The sequence below is a fragment of the Alexandromys fortis genome, unplaced genomic scaffold (genome assembly GCF_014885135.2).
Source record: "Alexandromys fortis isolate MF-2015 unplaced genomic scaffold, M_Fortis_MF-2015_v1.1 scaffold_19, whole genome shotgun sequence".
Classification (NCBI taxonomy): Eukaryota; Metazoa; Chordata; class Mammalia; order Rodentia; family Cricetidae; genus Alexandromys; species Alexandromys fortis.
Window position 1 is genome coordinate 14,557,599 of NW_026067890.1, and position 26,363 is coordinate 14,583,961.

General features: G+C 45.3%; 1 protein-coding gene across 1 annotated transcript in view; it reads left to right on the forward strand.

Moving 5' to 3' along the window:
• Positions 1–1,982: 1,982 nt before the first annotated feature.
• Papss1 (3'-phosphoadenosine 5'-phosphosulfate synthase 1) overlaps positions 1,983–26,363 on the forward strand; it is a 67,851-nt gene continuing 43,470 nt past the window's right edge. Inside the window, exons 1-5 of the mRNA XM_050145168.1 lie at positions 1,983–2,157; positions 12,595–12,709; positions 15,548–15,783; positions 16,247–16,385; positions 18,674–18,792. Coding sequence (XP_050001125.1) covers positions 2,098–2,157; positions 12,595–12,709; positions 15,548–15,783; positions 16,247–16,385; positions 18,674–18,792 — 669 coding nt within the window. The 5' untranslated portion in view covers positions 1,983–2,097. The remainder of the gene's footprint in view (positions 2,158–12,594; positions 12,710–15,547; positions 15,784–16,246; positions 16,386–18,673; positions 18,793–26,363) is intronic.

The window sequence follows — 26,363 nt, forward strand, 5'->3', positions numbered from 1 at the left end:
AAAAAAAAAAAAAAAAAAAAAAAAAAAAAAAAAAAAAAAAAAAAAAATTAGTTGGCAGACTGGAGAGATTTATCAGCAGTTAAGAGCTCTTCCAGAGGACCTGCGTCTGATTCCCAGAACCCACATGGCAGCTCACAACTGTCTGTAACTCCAGTTCCAAGGGATTTGATGCTCTCCTTGGGGCTCTGTGGACATCAGGCACTAATATAGTTCATAATCATACGTGCTGGCAAAACTCTCGTGTACATAAAAATAAAAAGCTGGTTCCGTAGCAGCTCCCAAGGATAGCCAGTCCTTAAATTATGTTTAGAAACACTGGGACTTAAACACACTTCATAGTCTCTTCATCTTGTGGTTGTCTCACTAGTCTTCTAATTGCGTCCTTTTTGATGTGAGAAAGCTTCAACCGAGCTTAGCAGTAAGAATCAGCTTACGATCAATGAGCACTCCCACGGCTCAGAGTGTATCTAAGAACTACCTCCCTCACGCAGGAATGGAGACTCTCCAAGTTAGGGCTGGCTCCAGAGGTGGCACTTTATTTTTCTTTACGTGAATCTTGGAATCTTTTAAAAAGAAAATATTTTTTAGATGCACGCAAAAGAATATTTTTTTTAATCTATGACATTTTCATAAATCCGTGCTGTTGGGCTTCGTGCACATTTCCCTGTTCTTTGTTGTCCTTATTCTGGAATGCACTTTCAGTCTCCTTCCTGTTACTGGCTGAATTTAGAGCTGTATAGGAGTTCAGTCCTACATGGAGCCCCTTACATTAAGAATTCTCTAGATAGAGCTGTAGAGAAACATTGGCATTTTAAGTGGCGGAGGAACGAGAATAGAACTGCATTTTATAAGTACCAGTCTGACTCAGTATTGGGAATGGAGAGGGTGGCAGGGGAGTGGAGGGCAGTATATATTGCATGTGTGTATGTGTGTGTGTAATGATGACTACGGTTAGGTGTGGGGGAGGGGCTAATTTGAGATCTTGTCAGTGGGGTAATAGGGGTTGACCGGCTTAGCAAGAAGTTAACCTAGCTGGCCTTAGGTATTGATCGGTGTGTGCCTGTGTCCGTGTGCGTGTCCATGTGTGTGTGTGTGTGTGTGTGATGCTGGCAGCTGGCTATCGGGGCAGAGCGAACTGCTGTTTGTGTGACTGTGGTCCAGGAGCAGAAGGTTTTGGGGATGGGAAGGCAGGGACTATAACTCCTAGAGGAGGCCTCTCGCCCCCAGGCTCCATTTTTTTTTTTTTTTTTTATGACTGGTCTTGGAATAGACGAGGCTGAAAGCACCCTTTATAGGTGATCATTCCTGCTTGCTTACTAGGGGACTTGAATGCTCTATCAGTAGCAAGTACTAGAGAAGCCCCTTTGCGGTTAGCCAGCGGTGACAAACACTGCATAGAAACATCCTGATATGAAGCGGTGTGTGTGTGTGTGTCTCCAAGTGGCAGAGCAGGCACCTTACAAATGCTTTCCAATTGTGGATGAGAAACTATTGATGCACTGAGTAAAATTTTAAAGCGATGAGCAACATGTGAACGAGCTAGTCACTAAGATAATTTCTTCCTTTTGCTGGGAAACATTTTTGGAAGGTGGCCTGGTTGATAAGTGCACAAATCGAGCGTATGGAAGCCATAGGCTAGCGGAAGAAAACTAAAGAGCAGCACAAGTCCACGTCAGCTTCTTCCCCAAACAACCTCCGTCCGGAGCGTCTCCCACGCCCCTCCGCAGGCCGCCCTCCGGCTCACTCAGTGAGCTTGCCCAGCATCCGGAGAGCTGTCCCTCCGGCCACCCGCCGCCCGCCCACATTAACCCTCAGGTCCCGCCCCTTTTCCTGGGTCAAGGCGGAGCTTCAAGCGTCGCCCCTGGTGATTGGACCTTGAGGTTCAGACCCCGCGCCTCCCGCTTCGCTCCGCCCTCCACGCCGCAGAGACGCCGAGCTCAGACCCAGGCGAGCGCTAGCCAGGGCGCACGTCAGCGCGCGCCCGGAGCCCAGCGAGCAGGCCCCGCCCCTTCCCCTGCTTCGCCCCGCCCCCTGCCTCTCGGCTCAGGCTCGGCTCTCGGGCTCTCGCTCTGCTGCCGGGCATCCGCGTTCGCGGCCATGGAGATTCCTGGGAGTCTGTGCAAGAAAGTCAAGCTGAGCAACAACGCGCAGAATTGGGTGAGTGGAGGCCGCGGGCGGGAGCGCGAGGAGCGGGGGCGGCTGTGGGAGCCGCGGGCTGCCAGTGCATCCTGTGGGAGCCGGGGGCGGGGACCCGGGCGGCGGCGGCCCGCGGAGGCTAGCCCGGGCCAGGCTGGCGAGGCCAGGGCTGCTGCGGAGACGGAGTAAGGCGCCTCTGCATGATCCTCGTTTTCTCGGTTCTGTCCGTGGGCTTGGGCCGTCTTGGGTCGGTGTCCACGTCTCTGCATCTCTGAGTTGCAGTGTGCTGGGAGCATACCCAACAATGTGGCCATTCATGCCTCGGGACTGCACGGAACTGAGGTTCTTTGTGTCTCTGTTTTAAATCGGAATGCCTGACACAGACATACTTTTAAAGACTCGATTCCCGGTGACAGTTAGGTGTGGGAAGATTAATGGGTTTTAACATGGAGCAGCGAGTGCCTGTTGGCCTTATTGACCAAGTACTGTATCCTCAGAAGGTTGTTTTCTTCTGTAGTTATTCATTGGTGGCAGCAGCTAAGATGGTAAGCGCGAAGGTGGAGACCGTCCAACTTTGGAGGCTGCAAAGGGACTGGTTTTAGGTTTAGATGGAAATTTTTATTCCACAGCTAACAGGATGACGGGGTTTAAATTCAGTCTTGCAAATCATCACTTGCCCTTGGCAAATCATGGAGGAAGAAAAACGCTGTTTCAGGCGAATGTTCTTTCGAAGTCATTAATTTCCCCTGTCTGCTGTCGGCATCAAGAATTCTTACTGTCTCTCTTCACTCTTTTCCTTAACTTCTTAGAAGGCGAGGAGGGACGGGAGATAAAGGGAGCTGAGGGTACTAGAAGGAGACCCGGACTTCTGTCCCAGCATTGCCTTTTGTAAGCTGGCCTATCTTGAGCAGAGTCACTGTGCTTTGAATCTCGGATGACTGAGGGTGTGACAGTGTGACCGTTCCAGGATTATTTTCATGAGTAGAGAAGATAATGAACTTGAAAGGACAATGAAACCTTTCAACAGGTATTTATTTTATGGGCAGGGAAGTAAATTGATTAAATCGGAGTATTTAAAAATGATTTCAGTGACAGTGTCTACAAGTCACTATTTACTTAAAATTTATGTTATTATTTATGTATCTGAGCGTTTTGCCTGCTTGTATGTACATGCACCATGTGTGTGCCTGGTGTCCAGTGAGGTCAGAAGGGGGTATTGGATCCCCTCAGACTGGAGTTACAGATGGTTGTGAGTCACCATGTGGGTGCTGGGAATTGGGCACAGATCCTCTGCAAGTACAAGTCCTCTTAACCACGGAGCCAATTCTCCAGCCCCAAGTCATTTATATATATTACATTGTTTGCTAAATGAGTTTGTATTTTATGTAGCGATCCATGCTTGACATGGATATATATATATATATATATATATATATATATATATATATTTAAAAAAAACCACGTGGGGCTTAGTGCAGTTGCCCAGGGCAACTGATTGTAAGTGACATTTATCCCCTGATAGGTTTTCTTGGACCACAGTGAGAGGCCCAAGACAAGAGTTTTATTGCAGGATTAGAAGGGATGTTAGTTTGGCCCCAGGTGATTTTATAAGTTAACGGAGGACCTCATATTTCTGAGGTGGGTGGGAGCCATTACTTCCCTGAGTGGAGACTTGCTTGACTCCTGCAGGGAGTGTTTGTTGGGGAGCAGAGATAACGCTGGGGTGGAGCAGGTCTGTGTTCTGCCAATGTTTAGCTCCAGAGTTAGGATGATTTTCTAGGAGATTTTGAATGGAGCTAGAATTGTTATCTTTCTGAACTTCGTCTTTCCTCTCTGTAAACGGATAGCCTCCTCCAGCACACTTAAATCAATGGCTGGATGCGTGTGTAAAGAAGCTGTACGCTGTTAATGCTCCCTTTATGTAAAATTGATAATCCAGGAAGACTGCTTTACAGGAGAAATGCAGGCACTGGCTGCGTTGTAGTGACGAGGATGCCCGACACAGGTGTTTTGTCACTGGTTGATCCAGTGTGAGCGGCACTGGATGAACGGCAGGCTGGAAGGAGCAAAGAAAGGCCAGGGAAGACCAGACTAGACTGAGAGATGGAAAGGAGAGAAATGGTCAAAGGAGGTCCCGGAGCTTTGATCTGAGAAGGTTGAAATGTTGATTCTAAGTTAACTTTTGAGTTTTGGTGGTGTTTTGGGTGGGATGTAAAAAACAAGGACCCTGATTGAGTATGATGCTGAACATCTGCTACCCCAGAGCTCAAGCTCAGCACACTTAGCATCTCCGTTTTATTAATGTAGAAATTGAGATGCTAAGTTCTTAGGGTGTCAGTTGGGATTTTCAGCCTGTACTTGAAGGACGGCCTTAGTTGAAATATTTTTGTAGAGTAATTCTAAGAGAAATCAAACCACCTGTGTAACAACAAAAAATTAAAGACCGTGTTAAAATAAGTGAAAAATATAAAATGAGTGTCAATAATATATTTTCTTTAGCCTAATATAGCCCAACTATTTTTGTTGAATATATTTTTCAATATATATACATCAGTGCTGTTTGTAATCAGTGTTAAATTGCTGATGTTTTGCCTTCTCTGTATCTTGGATCTGAAGGGTGTTTTGATTTATCACACATCTTAGTTCACGGTAGGCATTTTGCACCTGCTTTCTGGGCCCTGTGCACGCTGTTGTTACAGGTGTTGAGTTAGGTTAGTCTAGCAGTAAAGACCTAATGGCTAACTTGAGTAGGACATAGAAAAGATGTAAATTAACGTGTTGAGAGTAGATTGTAGTCTTCTCCGAGGGATGGGTAAAAGAAGTGGGTTCATGGAAGACGATGACTAAGAGATAGGAAAATGTAGTTCCCTGATCCTAGGAAGTGCATTGTTAGATGTCACCACCTACCCACAGGTGTAGGAAAGAGCAGTCAGGAGTCTGGTTTCTACAGGAACCCCCCCCCCCCCCCCCGGTCTGTGTCAGTCTGAAGGGTAAGGAGTATCGGTCTTAGCTGCGTCATTCTTTCTTGCATGGGTCACTTTCCATCTGCCCTTTGTAATGTGTCGCTTGCGGTCGCTCATTTGAGACTCAGGTGTCACCCACCCTTAGAGTCATGCAGCTGAATGCCCTGCTCGGGTTCTGTGGTGGACTGGGTTGTCCAAAGCAGCCATCTAGTTAGTGTTCGTCTGCAACCCAGCATGAGATTCTGAAGCATAGATAGTCTCATTCTGGGTTTTCTGTTTTCTTCCCCTACCTCTCCCCATACCTCTGTAGCTCAGCACAACTTCCTCTTTACACCTCACATCCTTAGGATTTTGTATTTCCTCCTGTCTGGGCTGTCTACAACCCTTTAGCCAGGACTGGGATCTTCAGAGCCTTGCGCTAATCTGCCTTAAGTGTGTTGACTCCCGGGCCTCTTACAGACACTTGCTCCTGGGTTGAGTCGCTTGTCGAGCCCTTCATGTGGCACTGCTACCCTGTCTGTGTAGACATATCTCGTTAGAGATGCTTCATAGCTACTGAGCTCTTACATGGCAGGCAGGGCAGAGGGGTAGAGTGTGGAGAGACCCGGGTGCTTGTGAGACTATAAATCCCTAGTCTGTTTAAGGGAATGAACGGTGTATGTGGTAGGATTCAGATAGCGGTTCTGTCCTCTAACCATCGGCGAGATCGTGGGCACATTTCCTTAACCCTCTGTGCATCAGCATCCTCATCTCTAGTAAGGGTCACTAAACAGCCATCACCGTCAGGCTGAATTATGCATATGCCAGGGTACAGAGGTTTAGTTAGTTAAAAGTTAAGGCTCTGTGGTTCCCGGCACATGAGTACTGTTCTTGCAGTTACTTATTAATTAATTAATCAGATGTTTAACACCTGCTTTGTATATGCACGCCTGGGTGGGCAGAGGAAGGGGTGCTGGAAGGAATTCTGCTCTGGTAGATTTTACCTTCCACTCAGGAGACAAACAGCCAAATAAATGACTGAGATAATTCCTCCTCTCACCAGCTTTACATCTGACAGTCTGTTCTCCTTTAGTAGAAGGCTTGTGGCCCAGTCTGCAGTTGGGGGGAAGGCTAAGATGATACAGAGTGACTCAGGCTGAGGTGGGACATGTAGAACCTCGTCCTCCATCAAGACTGGGAGAGATATTGGTCGTCTTACCCTCCAAGTGTGGGAGCGGATGCTCCAGGAGTGCCCAGACGATAGGGAAAGCTCAGATGCTACCAAGGAACATACTTTTAGTGCTGACTAATTGGCTTTGCATAAATATCCTCCAAAGGATATTTACCCATGGGGTAAAGCCTGGTTACCAGCCCGTGTGCTGTTGGTAGGTGGTAGAACCTTTAAAAGGTTCTGGTGGGAGGAAGTCTGGTCTTTGGGGACATTCATGAAGGGGTGGTTGGATGCCCGCCTGCGTCTGTTCTTTCTCAGCTGCCGTGTGGTGAGCATCTTGTTCCTCATGCCCTCACAGTCGCAAGATTTTGCCTTACAACAGTCCCCAAGGCATCTGGGGACCGTGGCCTGAAACTCCCCAGTCTGAGTCTGTCTTGCTGTTTTGTTATTGTAATGGGAAGCTGATTAATGTAAAGCCTACAAGGGTCTTTGTTGTCTAGTATGGTAGCCACTGGCCACAAGTAGCAACTTCATTGTTAAATAAAATAAACTCAGTGCCCTATTTGCACTAACCACATATTTTAAGTGATCATTACACTTCATGCTTTTCTGCCTGATTCATTTTCAATGTAGCAGGCAAGAAATTGCCAGGGTACATTCTTTTTAGTGATTAAATAAGATAGTCCCTTGTGTCTCTTGTATTTTCTCTCATCTGTAACTTTAGCAGAATAAAGTTATAAAGTATACAGTTGAGCTCAGTTTAGTAAGAAAAAACAGGAAATACTTCATAGGAACAAAACAAACTAAAACATGTTAGACGCAGGCTTCTTCTTGTTTTGGAGCTCAGTGACCTGGAAACATCCCCAAACAAAATGATCAAGTCGAACAGGTTTGGTGAAAAGAAGCCGGTTAACTTGTAGAACACTCTTCATCCATACCCAGCAGACACCTGGCTTCCTTCTGTGCAGGAAGGTGGGAGCGCACCCTGGAGAGGTTCTCTGCTTTTCCCAAGAGGCAGCGTCTGTGTCTGGGACCCTTTCAGATTTGAGATGCAGAGCTGCCAAGCTTTGTTTCCTTATGAAATGGGTCCAGTTTCCCACAGTAGAGATTTTCTTAATTGTTCAATCTGTGTAGTATAATTTTATTGGAAATACATGCACCAATGGTATGAGTGGAAGATGGGTGTAGCTTTTGTGCCGTGCTTCTTAAGCTTCTTAAAAGAACTGTCCGTCAGGTTATCGCTTTGTTCTCTGAAGGTTTCACCCCTCAGGGCAGTGAGTAGTAAAAGTCAGTTGGGCTGGAGAAGCCTTTCCTGCACAGGGTGGTGAAAGGGAAAGTGAAGTGGGAAGACAGCCCTACCTCAGGAACTTCCTCACAGCGGAACAGCCGGAGCTGAGCCAGCCTAGCAACTGATTCCTTAGAAATAGCTTGGCTGTTTGAGAGAGCTCAGTTCTCTTCTAGAGGATTCAGGTTTGGTTCCCAGCACCGACGTTGGGTGCCTGCAGCTCCAGCTCCAGGGAATCTAATCTAATCTCCAGCCCTCTTCTTGTCTCTTTAGGTACCGGCACACACAGGGAATATACACATAGATACATTCACATATATAGGCATAAAAAAAACAAAAGTCCAGGAGCGGTGGCTTAGATCTATCATCTCAGAGTTTGGGAGGTGGAGGCAGGAGTGTCAGGAGTTCAAGGTCATCCTTGGTTATCTGGTGAGTCCAGAGCCAGCCTGGTGTACATCCCCTGTCTCAAAAAGATAAGAAATATGGTTATTGGTGGACATCAGCAAGATAGCAGTTCCAAGTGCTTGTTTTATGGTAAAATATTAACAACATTGTACACAAATTACCTTCAAAAGCCACGGAAGCCAGGTGAGGTATCATAGCATGTGGGCACAGCGCAGAAATGAGAACAGATAAATCCATAAGGTGTAACCATACATCACTCTCTCCTGATTCAGGTAGCACAGCTTGGAGAGAAACACCATCTGCTTGGGGCAAGGAGGAGTGAATGCTTGATTTAGCCTTAGATTAGCCCTGAACTCAGGCTGGTAAGATCCAGCGCTGGTTAAGTTCCTGCAGCTGCAGTCTCCAGGTTGGTACCTGTAAATGACTCCGAGCCTGCCCTGGCACCATATAGGATTCTGTAGCCTAGATTCCAAGCTTGCCACATTGTTAGACTAACTACAGCAGCTTTTGTTAATATGTATGCACCAAGCTTTGGGGCTCACAGTCTCAGGCTAACGGGCTTAAAGAGACAGACATGTCTTGATAGAACAAGAGTGGGTGATTTCAGTACCCCACTCTCATTTCTAGATAGGTATTTCTGATGGCTAATGAAGAAGATATAAACAACCTTAGTAGCTCCTTAACAACCTAAGGTTAAAGCAGTGGTAAGAAACCTCCCAGCAAAGACTAGGTCTAGGTGGAGTTACTGCTGAATCTTTAAAGAGCTGACCAGTGTTCTACAAAGTGTTCCATAAAAAAAAAAAAGGGGCACCACCATACTCTCTCAGTGACTCCTGTCACTTTAAATCTAAGATCAGAAGCAACATAACAAAGAAAGAAAATTGTAGACCAGTTTGTCTGATAAACAGATGAAAAAAATTCTCAATGAAATTCTTACCAAATGCAATCAAAGGCTCTATGAAGACATTCATATACTATGGCCAGGTTATTTCTGCTTTAGAGATACGTCGTTCTTTACAAAACAGGAGGTGCAACAAACACAGAGACTTCAGAACCCAGACCACCTGATCCTCTCGATCAGTACAGAAAAGGCCATCATCACTAGTCACCAAGCTCAGCATCCGTTCATTATAAATGACCTCAGATTAGGAATGGAGGTTTATAAAGGCAGTATATAATAGACCTGTAACCAGCATCCTACTAGGTGGAGAAAAGTTGAGAGCATTTCCTGTAAACTCTGGAATGAGACAAAGGTGCCCATGCTCTCCAGTCTTACAGATTTCCCTTGAAACCTTATTAGAGCAGCAAGCCAAAGAAAGTAAATCAAAGGGATAGCAAAGAAGTCAAATTATTCTTATCACAGACCACACAATCCTTCAAAGACCCCAAAGACTCCTTCAGAAAACAAAGAGCAAGTATTTTCAGCGAAGTAACAGCATACAAAATCAACATTAAAGCAGCAACATCTTTTCTACGTTACAGTAATGAACTTGCAGCTGGGCGTGTAGGCACACACCTTTGGTCCCAGCCCTTGAGAAGCAGAGGCAGACCGAGCTCCGGGTTTGAGGCCACCCTGTTTACAAAGTGAGTTCCAGGACAGCCAGAGATACACAGAGAACTCTGTCTCAAAAAACTAAAGGAAATTGGGGGAGATCCCCATTCACCATAGTGTCCCAAAACAAAACAACCGTAGGAGTAAAGCTAACTAAGGTGGTGAAAGTCCTCAACAGTGAAACTCCAGAAGGAAACTGAAGAGGATGCCGGAAGGTAGAAATACCTCCCCTGTGCAGGGCTAGACAGGATTAGCATATGAAGATGGCTGTATCAGTGAGAGCAGCGTGTGGAGTTAGTACAGTCCTTATCACAATCTCAGCGAACGTCACAGAAGTAGAGAGCTGTCCTGAAGTGCACAGAGGGCCCAGAACTAGCTAACGTCGTACTCACAGCAGAGTTGTGCTGGAGGTGTCCCAGCGCCCGAGCTTGGATTGTATTACAGAGCCGGAGTAACAGTGTATCTCCTGACACAAGAGCAGATCTGTGGAGCTGTGGAAGAGAGTCGGAGACCCAGAGATAAACTCAGGCACGGCACAACTGAAAAATATACAATAGGGAAAACGATAACCTCTGACAGTTGTTTCCACATGAATGTAGATCCTTCTCTGACCCCTCACAAAAGCAAATTTGGAAAGGATTCGAGGTCTTCATAAAAGACCCGGGGCTTCGGAGCTGCTAGAGGAAACTTAGAGCATTCCGAGATAAAGTACAAGCGTTTCCTGAGCTCCAGTGGCACAGGAAATGATCGTAAGAATTGACAGACTGGGTGATGTTAATAATATTCTGTGGGCTGCCGAGATGGCTCCTGGATGAAGGAACTTGGGACCAAGCCTGATGACCTGAGTTTGATCCCTGGAACCTGCACCCCACTCAAATAAATACATGTAAAATAGGAAGATTTTGCATAGCGAAGGAAACATCCCTGGGGTGAAGAGAACCCACAGAACAACCTTTGCCAGTGGCGCATCAGCCAGGGTGCTGGTGCGCACCTTTAATCCCAGCACTTGAGAGGCAGAGGTAGGCAAATCTCTGCAAATTTGAGACCAACCAGGTCTGTATAGTGAGTTTCAGGACACTCAGGGCTTACACAGTAAGCCCCTGTTTCAAAAAGAAGAAACCCAAAGTAAAACCCCACATCCAAATAACAAAACAAGAAAACAAGCGAGGACAATGATGGCAGGGACTGAGTAAAGAGGAGCCTTTATTCAGCACGAGAGGGATGGTAATGTGCTGGCCACTGTGGAACTCAGTGTGGAGGTTCCTCAGCATTCTGAAAGTGGAACTACCATGTGGCACCGCTATCCCACTTGTGATGAAACACCTTGACCAAAAGTAACTTGACCAAAAGTAACTTGGGGAGGAAAGAGTATCTATGCCATCATTGTAGGATCTTAGAGGCAGGAGCTGATGCAGAGCCATGGAGGAGTGCTGCATACTGCCTTGTTCAGCCTGCTTCCTCTTTTCTTCTTCTTCTTTTTTTTAAATTGATTTTACTGACCTATACGTATTTCTCTGCTTCCCTCCCTTACTTTTTCCTCCCCTTTATCTCCCTCCTATGGTCCCATGCTCTCAGTTTACTTAGAAGATCTTGTCTTTTTCTATGTCCCATGTAGATTAGATCCTCTCTTAGGGTCCTCATTGTTGTCTAGGTTCTCTGGGATTGTGAATTGTAGGCTGGTTTTCTTTGCTTTATGTCTAAGAGCCACTTATGAGTGAGTATATATGATATTTGTCTTTCTGGGTCTAGGTTACCTCACTCAATATGATGTTTTCCAGCTCCATCCATTTGTCTGCAAATTTCAGGATATAATTATTTTTTTTCTGCTATGCAGTACTCCATTGTATAAATGTACCACATTTTCCTTCTCCATTCTTCGGTCGAGGGGCATTTAGGTGTTTCCAGGTTCTGGCTATGACAAACAATGCTGCTTTGAACATAGTTGAGCACTTGTCCTTGTGGCATGATTGAGCATCCTTTGGGTGTATACCCAAAAGTGGTATTACTGGTTCTTGAGGGAGGTTGTTTCCTAATTTTCTGAGAAATCACCACAGTGATATCCAAAAGGGCTGTACCAGCTTGCACTCCCACCAGCAATGCAGAAGTGTTCCCTGTACCCCACAACCTCTCCAGCATAAGTTGTCATCAGTGTTTTTGATCTTGGCAATTCTTACAGGTGTAAGATAGAATCTCAGAGTTGTTTTGATTTGCATTTCTCTGATGGCTAAGGATACTTTCCTTTCTCTCCTATTCTGCTTCCTTTTTAATGTGATGTGTCTAATACAATTTTATTGGCTTGATTATCCAGTTAAATATAAGCTCAGCAAGGGTGGAGACTTTATTTACTTGACATACTAGATAGACTTCAATAGTAACTGATTGGATGAGTGATTGACTAAGTGTGTGAAAAGAATGAGGGCTGGAAGATGCCAGATTCTACTCCTAGTTATGAGATCTTGGGGGGATTATTTAGTAGCTTTTCTTAGGTTTAACCTTCTATAAAGCTACAGTGGAGAGAGGACCTCTGTCACTGGGTTGCTGTGAGGATTAAGTTGGCTGGTAATGTAAATGTAAAATGCTGAGTGCTAAACATTATGGGAGTGTGTAAAAGAAAAGGAAAGTTAGCTGTTTTAGCTTTTCCTTGCTTTTGGCATCTTATACAATGTAGTCAGACATTTTTGTCAGGACTGTAGGCTTTCCAAGAATGACATGGAGATTTATTATTAATTGTGAAAGTTCAGCATTAGGCTTAGGCTTGTTTCTAACTAGCTCTTATAACTTAAATTAACCTTTTTCTATTAATTTACTTTCTGCTTCGTGGCTTTATTATCTCATCGCCGTAATGTCTATTCTGCTTACTCTGCATCCCTTGGCGTCTCTGCCTTCTTCCCAGGATCCTCTGTGCCTGAAAATCCTGCCTAGCTATTGGCCATTCCTCTTTTTATTAAACCAGTCAGAGCAACAGATCTGCACGGTGCACAAAAAAAAAAAAAAATATTACTCAACAACACAGAGTATTGATTGTATGTTTACAAGAATATGTATTGACATTTTAAAGGGCTTGTGTAAACGAGAATTTTTTTTTTCTTTTCTTATTTTCTAGGGGATGCAGAGAGCAACTAACGTCACTTATCAAGCTCACCATGTCAGCAGGAACAAGCGAGGTCAGGTGGTGGGGACCAGAGGTGGCTTTCGCGGTTGCACGGTTTGGCTGACAGGTACGGTCCAGAGAGAAACGAGTGGGTGCGGTGGTGCATGCCTGGAATCCCAGCTCTTGGGGAGTTCATCATCAGCCTGGACGGTGTAAACAAGGCTGCATCAACATGAAGATGACGTGACCTCAGTGGGTGTTGCAGCAGAACAGGGGTGTGGGTACATAGTTGCCAGTGTGCACAAAGGAACCACTAAGGGGGCAGGTAATGGCAGGAACAGTGAGGTAGAGGTGCCCCTGTAAGTCATGTCCTTCCGTGGGAATACTGGCAGTGTTCCCATGAGGTGCAGGGGATGCACTGCTTGTTTTCCTAGGAAACTGAAGTCCAGTGCCATGAAGAATTCTTCTGGCTTCTTCCTGAAACATTGTGTTAACAGTGTGGTCGATGGAGAGAGCCGCCCCTTCCCAAATCCATAGACCACTGCGTAGAAACCAATGGGCAGAAGCTGGCAGGGGCTGTTCATCCACACATCCAGGGTGTCACAGGGCTCTCCCCGTGTGTACAGGTGCCGCATAGCTATCAGAAACAAAATTTAAAAGAGATCACTTTCTGCAGTTTACTGACTTCTCTAGGAGAGGCCCCTAATGGGAAACACTTCAGCTGACTTTTTCTAAAGATGTTTAATAGACTGGATTGTACTTTGATACTGTTTCTTAGAAAATGTTTTTATGTTTCAGCTTACTTTTTCTAGAGGTATTTAATAGACCATCTTGTACTTTGATACTGTTTCTTGGGAAGTGTTTTTTAGTTCCTAGAACTATTGTAGCAAATCAACTGAACCATTGACTTAAAGCAACAGCAGCGACTCTGGCACTCCCGGCATGCTTGCAGGCCAGTTACATCCTGAGTGACAGGGAGGGGATGATGGCAGTTGGCAGGGACGTCTGTCCACTCCTTTTTTTTTTTTTTTTTTTTTTTTCTTTTTAGCATTTGGGACTTTTAGAAATAACTGTCATTCTGTGGTTTATAGACAACATTGCTTCAGTCTCTCCTTACAAGGACATCAGGTACTTGGTTTGGGGCCCAGTCTAACCAGCAAAGACTATTCAGTTAAGATCACAGTCTGAGGTCCTAGTGGACCAGAGTACTTGATGGGGGATGGGTGCTGTCCAACCCAGAACAGACATTTTGTTTTCTTTAGCTTTGTTGAAGCTGATATGTCTTATGTATATTGATTTTTCTGCCTCTTTGTTTCAGCCTCTCAGTTTTCAGCGAAGTTTATTCTTTCTGCCTATATGTATTTGTAGAATATAGATGTGTGTCCATGGGGGTGTAAACAGACTGGTTACAATTTTTGTTCTCTCTCATGTACACAAAACTTAGCTTTTCAGCTTTCATTTTTTTTTTCTTGCTGGTACTTGGTGCTCAACTAGTGTTTAAAACCGGCAACATAGCTGAGTATAATTGCCACTTTTAGTCCCCACACCCAGGAGGCTGAGGCAGGAGGCTAGCTCAGCATTTAGTATTAGTTTGGGCTAAGTTCAAGGCCATCCTGGGATACCTAGGGAAACTCTGTCTCAAAACAAAATAAACAACAACAACATCAACAAAACAAATAACAGCAACGGTAACAACAAAACAGGTGGAAAAGCAGTTGAGCCCTCACGTCTTGGCTCCTGCTCTGTTGTTGCAGCACAGTTACCCAGAGCCTCACCCATTGAAACAACAGCTCCTCTGATTACTTAGCACCGCAGAAGCAGAATTCAAGGGATTCTGTGGGCCATCTTTGCCTGGATCTCATGTGGTTGTAGTCAGAGCCCTTTGGGCTGCTAAGCTGGTGTCCTTGTCAGTTGGGAGCTCAGCTGATTGACATCCTTGACTAGAACAAGCTAGTGATTTCAGTAGCTGAGTGGTCTCGGTGTTCTCCAGTGTCAGTTAAGTGGACACTGAGAAGCTACAGATGCCTTTCTGGTCTAGCCTTGAAAGGCTGAACTCCAAGTAGATAAAAATTCACTATCTTTTTTGGCTTCCAGTGTCCCTCAGCCATCCCAGACTCAAGAGGGTGGCATTAGGTATTTTGTGTTGAGGCAAAACAGAGGCACTCCAGTGGCAGTGGAGTTTGTAGAGACAAGCTATTGTGTTGACCTCTTTGGGGAAACAGCCTGCTAATGAATCAAAGCAGCTGGCCTCTGCTGATCCTCTCAGCACGGGGTCTTTTCCTTTAGCTTTCTGGACTGCCATGATTTTGTTCTAGATCACTGGCATACTAGACTTCCATGTTCATCTCGTGCCTTACTGTTCTCTTGACTTTGCGGTCTTCAGGTTGGTGAAGTGTCAGTATATAAATGTTTCTTTCTTTCTCCTGGTCATTTAGTGAATATCCATGATGGGGGGGAGAGAGAACGGAAGCTAGGGCTTTCTTCTCAGGTTAATTATATTGTGACTTGACTCCAGATAGCTCTGGCATGGTCCGTGAGCGGCATGGTCCTGGAGTGAGGAGGTAGCTTTGTAGTTCCACATTGACTTTTCTCCTTTCCCTTTCTTCCCTTATTATATATAATTTGGCATTTGACTATAAAGATGTGACATGTATCTTTCAATAGTGTTAACAGTGATGAAGTGGATAGACCTACCCAACCATGACACTAAAATTGATAATTTTTGAATCCTGTTGGTGATTTCTGGGTTATTTAAGTTACCAAAGATACATGTTGAAGAGGAACATCCCATATACCCCTCAAACATAAAGAAACCCTAGATGCTTATAGATATTTTGAGTAGATAATGGGCGGGCAGGGGTGAGTCTCAGACCCTGGTGCTGTGAGTAACGGATATAATTAACCTTATCCCTAGACTCTTGGTTCTAATTTCTCAGGTGGGATTTGTTTGGACTGTTCCCTCTAGGATTGTCCGGGGCAGGGAAGACAACCGTGAGCATGGCTCTGGAGGAGTACCTGGTTTGCCACGGCATTCCATGCTACACTCTGGATGGTGACAACATTCGCCAAGGGCTCAATAAGAACCTTGGCTTCAGTCCCGAGGACAGAGAAGAGAATGTTCGGCGCATCGCGGAGGTGGCGAAGCTGTTTGCAGATGCCGGCTTGGTGTGCATCACCAGCTTTATATCCCCTTACACGCAGGTGTGTACTTCTCCTCCGTCAGGTGCAGATTACGCAGTTGAAGTGCGGTATCAGGCAAAGCGCATATTAAACATTGGCCTGTGTTTTGAGGCTGAATCTGACTTTATTATTTCTCTGAAATACAAATAAGTTAAAAAAAAATTGATTGATGTGCTCCAGTGTGTGTAAAACCTGCTATTAAAGCATCTTGAAGTATAGCAAAATTGTTGAGGTGAAGCCATTGGCTGGCTGTTGAAGCTTAATACACATACATGGATACACACTCACACACACACACAGACACACTCACACACACACATGGACACACACACTCATGCAAATACATATATACACCATATGTAAACAAACTCAGGTACAAAGTCCTTTTCGTTTATTTTTGGTATTGGTTCATCCAACTTTTTATTGCTTCTTTTTACTGACCCCTTCCTGTTTCTGTGCATGTCTTCCTTCTTCTCTTCTGAAGGACCGCAACAATGCGAGGCAGATTCACGAGGGTGCAAGCTTACCTTTCTTTGAAGTTTTCGTTGATGCTCCTCTGCATGTCTGTGAACAGAGAGATGTCAAGGGGCTCTACAAGAAAGCACGAGCGGGAGAAATAAAAGGCAAGCAGCATTTTCTTCGCGGTTTCTCTGTCCAGAGAGTTCATGCTTTTGTGTGTGGGTCTGATGCCCTCCCCCGCTTTTAAATTAAATTGTATTTGTCTGTCTGTCTGTCATGTCAGTGCAGTTGCCTGGGGAGGTCTAAGGCATTGGATTCTCTGGAACTGGAGTTGCAGGCAGTTGAGAGCCATCTGACATGGAGCTAGGAGCCAGACTTCAGTTTTTTACACGATCACTATATGCTCTTAGTCACTGAGCCATCTCTCCAGTGAGTAGTGACTTGGGGCTGGATAAGGAGGGCAAGTGGTTCTTATACTGTTCCTGTTCCCAGACTTAGCAGCAGTGCCTGGGACTGTGCCCCGGTGACCTTTGCTGCCTGTGTCAGAAACCTGCTCACAGGACAGGGCTGGGACTTTGAGAGGTGGCACTGAAGCCCCCTTCATATAATCATGTGTCTAGAGTTAGGTTGCTTAGCCTTCACTACCTCTAGTCTTCGTTGGAGCCTGACAGTGTAGGATGTCCCATAACTATTGGGGAAAATGCCTGAAGTAGAAACATTTTGGTAGAAGGAGAATGTCCTGGTTTTAAGACTGTTGAGTTTGAATTAACATATCCGACCCCATGAAAACATCCACACCTTGCCTAGCGTTTAAGGACTGCTCACAGTTTCGTGTGCAACGCCTTAGGCACTGAAAGGGAACGACAGAGCCCTCCTGCTGTTGTGTTTGATCCCATTGTGTTCATTCTGTTGGCATTCCTGGGAACAGGACATATTGCGTTAATGAGCCATCGAAGGTAGGTTATAGAATATTCTTTAGGGATGATTCATGCAGGTAACAAGGTACAATAGGTTGGGATCATTGCAGGAGCTCTGAATTCTAGATTTGGGCATTCAGTTTTTGACACAGGAAAGGGAAAAGGAAAGTGGGAAGGAGAATATTTGTTACCCATTTTTCGTCTGTATTTGGGTCTGGGAATAAGCCCCCGAGGCAAACTCTGTCCTGGAGACGTCTACTCCTGTGGACCAAGCTGGTGTGGGATCTCGCTGCCTTGGGGCCCCGCTCATTGGTGAGGCCTCTCATACTTCTTGTCTCCTAAGCTAGCACCTTCCTGACTCAGACAGGTTGCTGCTTGGAGTGATTGGCAGTAGGCAGGACAGCAGATTAGTTATTTCACATTTTCATGCTTTTTTTATTTTTGAGTGATTTTTTTAAAAAGAAGAAAACTATCCTTTTCTCATTTTACACACCAATCCCAGTTCCCACTTCCTCCCCTCCTCCCATTCCTTCCACCTACCCCTCCCCACACCACCCCTCATCCGCTCCTCAGAGAGGGTAAGACACATTGCTTTGGCTTCTGCTAAGGCCCTCCCTGCTATATCTAGGCTGAGCAAGGCATCCATCCAAAGAGAATAAGTTCCCAAAAAGCCAGTACAAACAGTAGGGTTAAATCCTGGTGCCACTGCCAGTGACCCCACATTCTGCTTCAGCCATACAGCTGTCACCCACATTCAGAGGGACTAGTTTGGTCCTATGCTTGTTCCCTCCCTGTCTGGCTGGAGTTGGTGAGCTCCCATTAGCTCAGGTAAACTGTTTCAGTGGGTGTCCCCATCATGGTCTTGACCTCTTTGCTCATATTCTCACTCTGAGTGATGTTTAAGATGACCCCAGTGTTGAAAATGCTGTGTAGTATTGCTATTTTTAATTACACTTATTTATCGTCAAGCATGTGTGTGTGTAGGCCAGAAGACTGTAGGAGCTGACGCTCTCCTTCCAACGCATGGGTCCGGGCTTTGAGCTCAGGTTGTTAGGTTTGGTGGCGAGCTTTTTTACTCATGGAGCCATCTTCCTGGCCCTATAGTGTCTGAGAGCAGTGATGCTGGGATAGGTCCCAGAGGGAGGCTCACGTTAGTGTCATTCTCGCTGAGCTGTGCTGTGGCCGTGAGGTCGGTGTAAAGGAATCAGTGTGTTTGATAAGGTCTCTTTAGACAGAAGTGCACATGACACCTGAGGCTGGCAGGAACCTGGCCTTGCATTTCACCCACGAGACATGATTCAGTGTTTACTTCATTAGTATTTGTGACAACTTCATTGGACATAGGTACAGTAAATAATGAGAACCGACTGTATGTGTTGGGAGAAATCAGGTTTAATTAGAAGTCTCCCAAGAACGAGCACTCAGTACCACGATGCCCTGACTGGGCAGCGTGAGCCTTGGCTTCAGCGTAGACTGGTGCGGATGGAATAACCCTTTGTGTTTCTCCTCCCTCTGTTGTCTGCTGTCCTTTAAAGGCTTCACGGGGATCGATTCTGAGTATGAGAAACCAGAGGCCCCAGAGCTGGTGTTGAAAACGGACTCCTGTGACGTCAATGACTGTGTGCAGCAAGTCGTGGAGCTTCTCCAGGAACGGGTGAGAGGGAGCAGGCAATTGATCTGATTGAGTAGCTTGTATTTCAGATTCTTCATAAAAGCCAGAAACTTCCGGTATGCTACTATTTTAGCATTGTTGGGGATACACAATGCATGAAATACCCCAGTTCTTGTAAATTTCAGAAAGGTTGGGCCTTAAATTTTCTCATTAGTTTTACCACACTAGTAATAGTGGAAATCTAGCGAATATTTTACTGTATGACTTAGCGTTAGACTCTTTAAGTTGAGGCACACAGAGTTATTAAATATCCTAGATATTTGACTCCCGCCTCAACTTGGTGATGCACTCAGAGCTAGATTTTAGAGGAGGGTCCTGCGGAGGGAGACTTCCTGGACTCAAGTACCTCTCTCTGGCTCCTGGGTGTCGGAAGCAGAAGATGCGAGGGGACCAAATAACAGATACATTGTTCCCTTGGATTTTATTCTGGCTTTAGAGATAATTTTTCCCCCTCTAAACTACCCATTACGTCTCTCCCTCCACTGTCTGCTTTAGCTGAGAGGATTCGGCCTCTGTGTGGTGATGGAACTTGCATCTGGCTAGTGTTCATCAGCTTGTCTGTGTCCTACCTGTGCTGGCCACTTCTGTGTGTGAAGCGGGTGTGGGTGTGTCAGCACCCCCATTCTCTTCTCACTGGGTGATAGTGTTTGGACTTCCTTTTTATACCCAGAATTCCGAACGGAATCCCCTTTCATTTCCAGTCTCTCACAGCTGTATTTCCTCTGACTAAATAAATTATATGTGTTCCAACTTTGAAGTTTTCTATATTATATCTCCCAGTTAGTTAGCATAAGGCTTTCCTTCTGAATTTATGTTTCTTATCCAAGTGTTTTATCTGGATAAATAGAAATAATAGGAAATAGTGACGTCACTGTTCTGACATCTTATGTGTACATGTTTTGTACATGCATGTGTGCCGCTGATGCCCTGACCAGTACCTTCAGGCCAATGGCATTATCTTAGGAAGGTTTTTTACTTCATCTTCAGTTCCTAGGTTTCCTAGTAACAAACGTCTATTCCTCTGCCTTTGCCGTCCCTCAGTCATTTCTCATCCCCACCAACCATATATGAATTAAAACCCTATTACTGTAGTTAGTAACAGCCGCAGGCACTAGCAGTGGAGAGGTTAATCAGGGGTGGGTCCATCCTTGGGGATTTTCATTGTAGGTCAGAGAAGAAGAGCAAGGAGGTCGTGGCTCCTGGGAAATGTGCTAGAAGCCGTGATTCAGTGGTGCACGGTGTGTCTGGAGGGAGGCAGGCGCAGTGTTTGGAAGGTTCGTCTTTGAGAGTCTTCACCTGCCTGGTCCTCTCTAGAAGGCATTTTGGCCAGGTGAATTTCTCTCTCGCAGTCCTGTAAAGGTGTTCTTCCCTGTTCAGTCATTCCATCTGTCTGCGACAGGCTCTTGCTGTGTTGCCCTGGTTGGCCTAAAGCTTACTATGTAGACCAGGCTGGCCTCCAACTTGCCTCTGGCTTCCCCGTGCTGAGATTACAGGTGGGTGTGTGCCACCCCACCTAGCACTTCGTAGATTTGTGAAAATTCATGGCCCTTGCGTTGCTTTAAAATGGATCTTCATTTTAACTGACAACAGCAGCTTACGTATGTGTAGCTGTTGTGGCTTCAGCGTATGTGTCCTGCGAGTGAGCATCAGTCTCTCCATTCTCTCGTGTTTCTTTTGCTCTTCACCAGCAGGGACTTCAGTTAGCCAAACAGTGAGGTATTGTTCCACAGATGCCCAAGTAGCTTTGATTATTTGAATTAATTTATTTTTAAGTTTCTTGATTCTTTATTGTGCTCAATATATTGGAAAGCTTATAAAGGATTTTTTTTTTAAAGTTTTGAGACAGGGTCTCTCTCTTTATTCCTGGCTGTCCTGGTGCTCCCTATGTAGGTCGCGCTTGCCTCAAACTCCCAGACATCTGCCTCTTTCCTGAGTGCTGGGTTTAAAGGTATGCATAACCATGCCTTCCCCAAGCTTTTAAACTGTAATAATCATTAACTAACAGTTTTGGGGTTGGAGAGTTGGCTTGGTGATTGAGAACATTGATTGCTCTTCTAGAGCTCCTTGGTTTAATTCCCAACACCCACACAGAGGTCCACAGCTGCTTGTAACTTCAGAGTCAGGGAGGATGATGCCCTTTTCTGGCCCCCAAGGGTACCATGTACATACATCATATACAGATATGTATGCTGGGCAAAACACTCATACACATAAAAACAAACAAATGAAAAAACAAAACTAGAACCAAAACCAATTTTGTCATCATTTGGCTTTTTTTCCCCTATCATGTACACCTCTGCTGAAGTTCTCCAGGGATTCATGCATGCTGCCCACATCCCACCCGATCGTGTGAATCAGTTCTCTTAACTGTGAGAGTCACCATTTAAAGTCCTGGTTGATGGCTGAACTCTGGTGATTTCTGGATCTGCCTCTGATGGCATTGACACTCGACTGTGGGTGGTTTCCTCCCCCTTTTGGTTATCTCATAACTTTATTAAGTGCTGGATATTGGATCTGAGCACATAACAAGGATTGAGATAGCGTTCTTCCCTAATTAATTATTTGTTTATTTGTTTTGTGTGTGTATGCATGGGTAGGTGTGTGCCATGGAGCACTTGTGGAGGTCAGAGGACAGCTTACTGTATTTGGTTCTCTCCTTCTCCTAGGTGGGTTCTGAGGGTTGAACTCAGGTTGTCAGCATTGACGGTGAGCACCTTAATCTGCTGAACCATCTCACTGGCCTGAGATGATGTTTTTGTCATTTGTATTTCAGGATGGTGTTGAAATAGGAGCGGCGGGGCTGCGTCCCCAACACCCCGGCCGCTTGGCTAGCTTATGCCCGAAATAATAAACACACAAACTGTATTCATTGAAACACTGCTTGGCCCATGAATTCTCGCACCTGGACTAGCCCATTTCTAATAGTGCGTGTAAGCACCCCAAGGTGCGCTTACCGGGAAGATTCTAACCTACGTCCATCCTGGGGAGCTTCATGCGTCTGCCTCAGAGCGCAGAGCTATCGTGTCTATCCGGCAGAGCTGAGCATGGCGTCTCTCCGGGAGCAGAGCAGAGTCTGATCTCACTTCCTCTTCCGTCCAGAATTCTATTCTGTTTACTCCTCCCATCTATGTTCCAAGCCATGAGGCCAAGCAGCTGGTTTATTATAACTTAACCAATGAAATCAACAGATTGATATATGACACTCCCACATCAGGATGGCATTAATACATAACTGGGAATGACCTTGAACTTCTTAACTAATATGTAACTGGGGATAATACATAACTTAATTAATACATAATTAATATATAACCTTGAACTTCTTGATGTTCCTCTGCCTCTCGACCACTGAGCTGTGCACCACCACCAAGCCCGGGTTATGTGGTCCTGGGATTGAACCCTGGGCTCTGCACATCATAGTCAGTCATTCTATCCGAAAGAGCTGCGTCACCAAGCTGTCTCCTGCCCCCACCCCCTTGTCCAGCCTTTGGTCCAGGGTACCTATGAGTGTGGCTCAAAAGTAAAATTAACCTTAGTAAAACATTCTGAGTTTTTTTTTGGGGGGGGGATTCATATTATTATTGTTAATATTTTGTCTCATCATTTGATTGTGTGGTCCTCAAAGGTGGACTGTGTAGGTAACGTGGGAATGTTGAAAGGCTGGACATTCTTATGTTGTAGACGTATCTTGATGTATCTGTCATGCTGTTGGCGTAGTGTTGAATTTGGTCAGTAATCACCTGTATTGTACCACAGGCTCCAGTTTCTCCATCGTCAGCAATTCTTCATGCTCAGTATAGGGCGTGGCTACATTGTCTACATCGAACCTCCTTTGTTTTACTTGAATTTTGTCAGGTGAAAGTTAAAGGGTTGTATGTAGTCTAATTTCATGATTTTTATCTGTGTAATCAGCAGTCCTGTCCTTCAGCGTTTTGCAGAATCCTAGGAGACTGTACAGGTACTGTTGTATGGACTACAGATAATACTAAAGTCAGCCACGTAGGGGCTCTTCAGCTGGGTGTGTGCTGACTCCTGCTGGCATCGCCCTCTTTTCTCCTTACTTTGATTTCCTTCGGGGGCACTATTTAGAAAAAGTGTAGATCCGCCCATGACTCTGCTGTCTCTGATTCCCCCCCCCAACACTTTGTGTTTGTTAGTGATTTGTGTTGTTCCTTACATGTTTATTCTGTGATGATACCGCAGTTCCTCTCTAAGCCTAGGACTGGCAGAGTCCCACATCGCCTTCAGCCAAATCCCGCCTGTTCCGTTGTACACGAATGTCCTTTCTACCCAGCATCCCGCACAAGAGCGAGCATCTGTACAGGGCTGCTTGGGGCTGACTGTCACTCTGTAGGATGAGCGCAGACTCGCAGGACCTGATGTGTTATTCACAGAGTCATCTCTGAAGTCTGATCTAAGTATTTCATTTTTTATTACTGATTTTTTTTTCACAGAATTAAGGTGATTTGTGTTGAGAATTCTTACATACTTTGGTTCTAAGATGCACACCTTTGTAGGTATTGTCACGTGTTCTGCCATAGTGTATATTCCCTCGCTCCCTCCCGCTCCTCCTTCAGCCTTCTCTTCCCATTTATCTTAATCTCTGTAGTCTTAGGTAATGCCTTCCTCCTAATTTATTCCATCTTAATTAGAGATTGAATTAATTGCCCTTTTTATCTTGTGCTTGCCAGACAATGTGATAATTGGACACTTTCATCACCCAGTGTCTGGAAAAGAGGCCTAGGGATATAGTATTCCTCCTCCTCTGCTATTCGCCGAGTAAGATGAAGGGCACACGTGTAGTGCTCTCTGCCGTTGACGGTGATTCTTTCTGACCTTTAGAAACTGGGGCAGCGGCTCATGTTTCCCTCCCAGTTTATCTTCTAATACCCTCTTCTTTGTCTGTGTTTAAATTAAAGATTTATTTATTTTTCTTTTATGTGCACATATGTCTGGACTGTATGTGTGCAATGCTCTTGGAAGCTTGAATCCCTTGGAATTAGAGTTACAGACAGTTGTTAGCTGCCATGTGAGTGCTGGGATTCAAACCCAGGTCCTGAAAGAACAGTCAGTGTTCTTAACCATTGAATCTTTGTGCTCCCCACTCCATTTCTGTAGCATTCCTAAGAGGAATAAATTTGCTCTCAGTTCTGCCTGTGTGTTGTCTCATTTCACACATGAAAAGCCTTGGAAGTAATTCAGAGCAATTAGATTTGCTTATGGCGGTGTAGGATTCTGTTTTTGGGTATTTCACAGAGATTTTTATGTATCCTTGGTTTTATTTTTAGAAGTCTTCTTGTTACACTCAAGTCTACGTCTAGAAAGTGATTCTGACTGTATGGGCTCAGAGCGTAGACCTTTTCTTAGGAAGGTTGTTTTTCATCCCAAAGCAGGGTGTCCATGGAGAAGAAACCCGATGCTCCATTACTGTCATGTGTTTTCTGGGCATCATCCTTATTTGGGGAAAGGGATTTCAGCGAATGCTTTCCTAAGCCAGCGACGTCACTGACAGCATGTTCTGTGGTGCGTGGTGAAGCGTGTTAATTGGAGACCACTCAGTGCCATCTGTGGTAGACACCACAGCAAACACCCGGGGGCGTGGCGGCCGACCAGATAGTACGGTTGCGTTACTGACCTGCGTGTTCGGTCCTTGCCACTCTTATATAGTGTGTAGACAGGATGGCCATGCGTACATTAGTTTGTCCTGCTTCTTTCGTAGCGTGATGTAGAATTCAGAATTATAGTCGGAAGAAAACACACAGACAACACTCCATCTGTTTTAACGTAGATTCTTGTTGATTGTCCCCCAGTAAACTTGACTCTCAGACAAGCCTTATGGCACATGGAGAAACTGGTAGACAGATGCCAGGTCACAGTGGTGAGTTGGTGGGATGCACGCTGCTTTCCCACGGAATGACACTTGGTGTAATGCACACTCAGCCCAGCCAGGGGCAGGGAGCGCAGTTCACCTTCTTTGCTATTGCAGCCACGTGTGTGAGATTGCCCACAGGTGGGTGGGGGAGAGTGCCTGGTGGAGTCTGAAGTAGATTGGAGGGGGAAGGGATGATGAGTGCAGCGCTGATTTAAAGCCAAGGAGGACAACCCAATTGGTTTCCAGTGTATGCCTGGAGTGGCGGTGTGAAGACAGGTTCTGACTAATCCGCCGTGTGTCCCAGTATAGCTGTGCCAGAAGAGACTCACAGGAACAAAGGTGAGCGCCATGAATAAACCGTTAGGCCTCTTGTTTCTGTGTTAGACTGTGTGGTAGGTATGTCGATGGCCTTGGTGAATTCATATGTTTTAAAGCTCCGAGGAACATTTATAGCTGTCACCGTTTTACTGATGAGAAGCAGGGTTGGGTTTGTGACGGAGCTCAGCAGAGTCCAGTCAGGTGGGGTTGACACTGTCCCAGGGTGGACTCTGAAGCCCACCCTTGGGTTTTTCTAATGTGCCATCATTTCTAGATTATAATTACTCCCCTTTTTAGTGTGTTATTGAAATATGAATCTGATTCCCTTTTGTCTTCCTTGGTAGTTGATTCCCGAGTGTAAATGAAATTAAGAAATGGCAAGAAAGGCACTTTGTTACTCTAAAGAAAGCCAAGGGCAGTACTGCCTGGCTTGGAAAAGATGTTCATTATGCAGAGAAAAGCTTCCCAGGTTTGGAGTATGAAATGTTCTACATGGTGAGAAACAAGGTCTTTGTAGGCTGTTTTTGTTCAATGGTGAGTGTGCTTAAGCACACTCATGCACTCACGTGGATGCCTGCATGCCCACAGAGGTCGGCAGAAGGCATGTGTCCCCTGGAGCTAGAATTACAGGTGGTTGTGAGCCACCCAGCATGGGTGTTAGCAGCTGAATTTGGGTCCTTTCTGCAAGTATTCTTAGCCACTGAGAAAAGTCCCTCTGAGTGTTATTATTATTATTATTGCTATTTTAGATGAGAGCTCCCTGGCTACCTGGAACTTGCTATCTAGATCAGGTTGGCCTCCAACTCATAGAGCTCCGCCTGCCTCTGTCTCGGGAGTGCTGGCATTGAAGGTGTGTGCCACCACACCTTACAGCAAGACAGGGCTTTTTAAAGGTTAAGTGAGGAGATTTTAAAAGTTTGAAGCAGTTGTCCTTGGCTGCAAGGATCATTCACAGGTGTGGTGTGCAGTCCAAGGTGGACAGGTATTGCACAAGTATTTCGTCTGCAAGGTTCTGGCTGTGTTCCAGCAACTGCCTGTGGCAGCTCTTGTTATCCCCTCCTTGGTTGGGATCTTAATAAATCCCAATGCTGCTTTATAATGACAACTTTATTTCTGAAATAAACTAAGGGACGTTTTATCTCTCCTTTGGGTTCAGTTCTAAGGGTTTTTGTTTGATTTTCCTTACAGTGGCCAATTTTCTTACCTCTGATATCATTGGAGCATCCCAATAGCTCAGCTCAATTCTTATCCTTTCTGGAGTTAGTTTGGCTTACAGGATAAGGACCCAAACTCAGAAGCTTGCCTGTTCAGACATGAGTCTTGAATGCGGTTGGTTAGGTCAACCCACCATTCTGCCCAACTG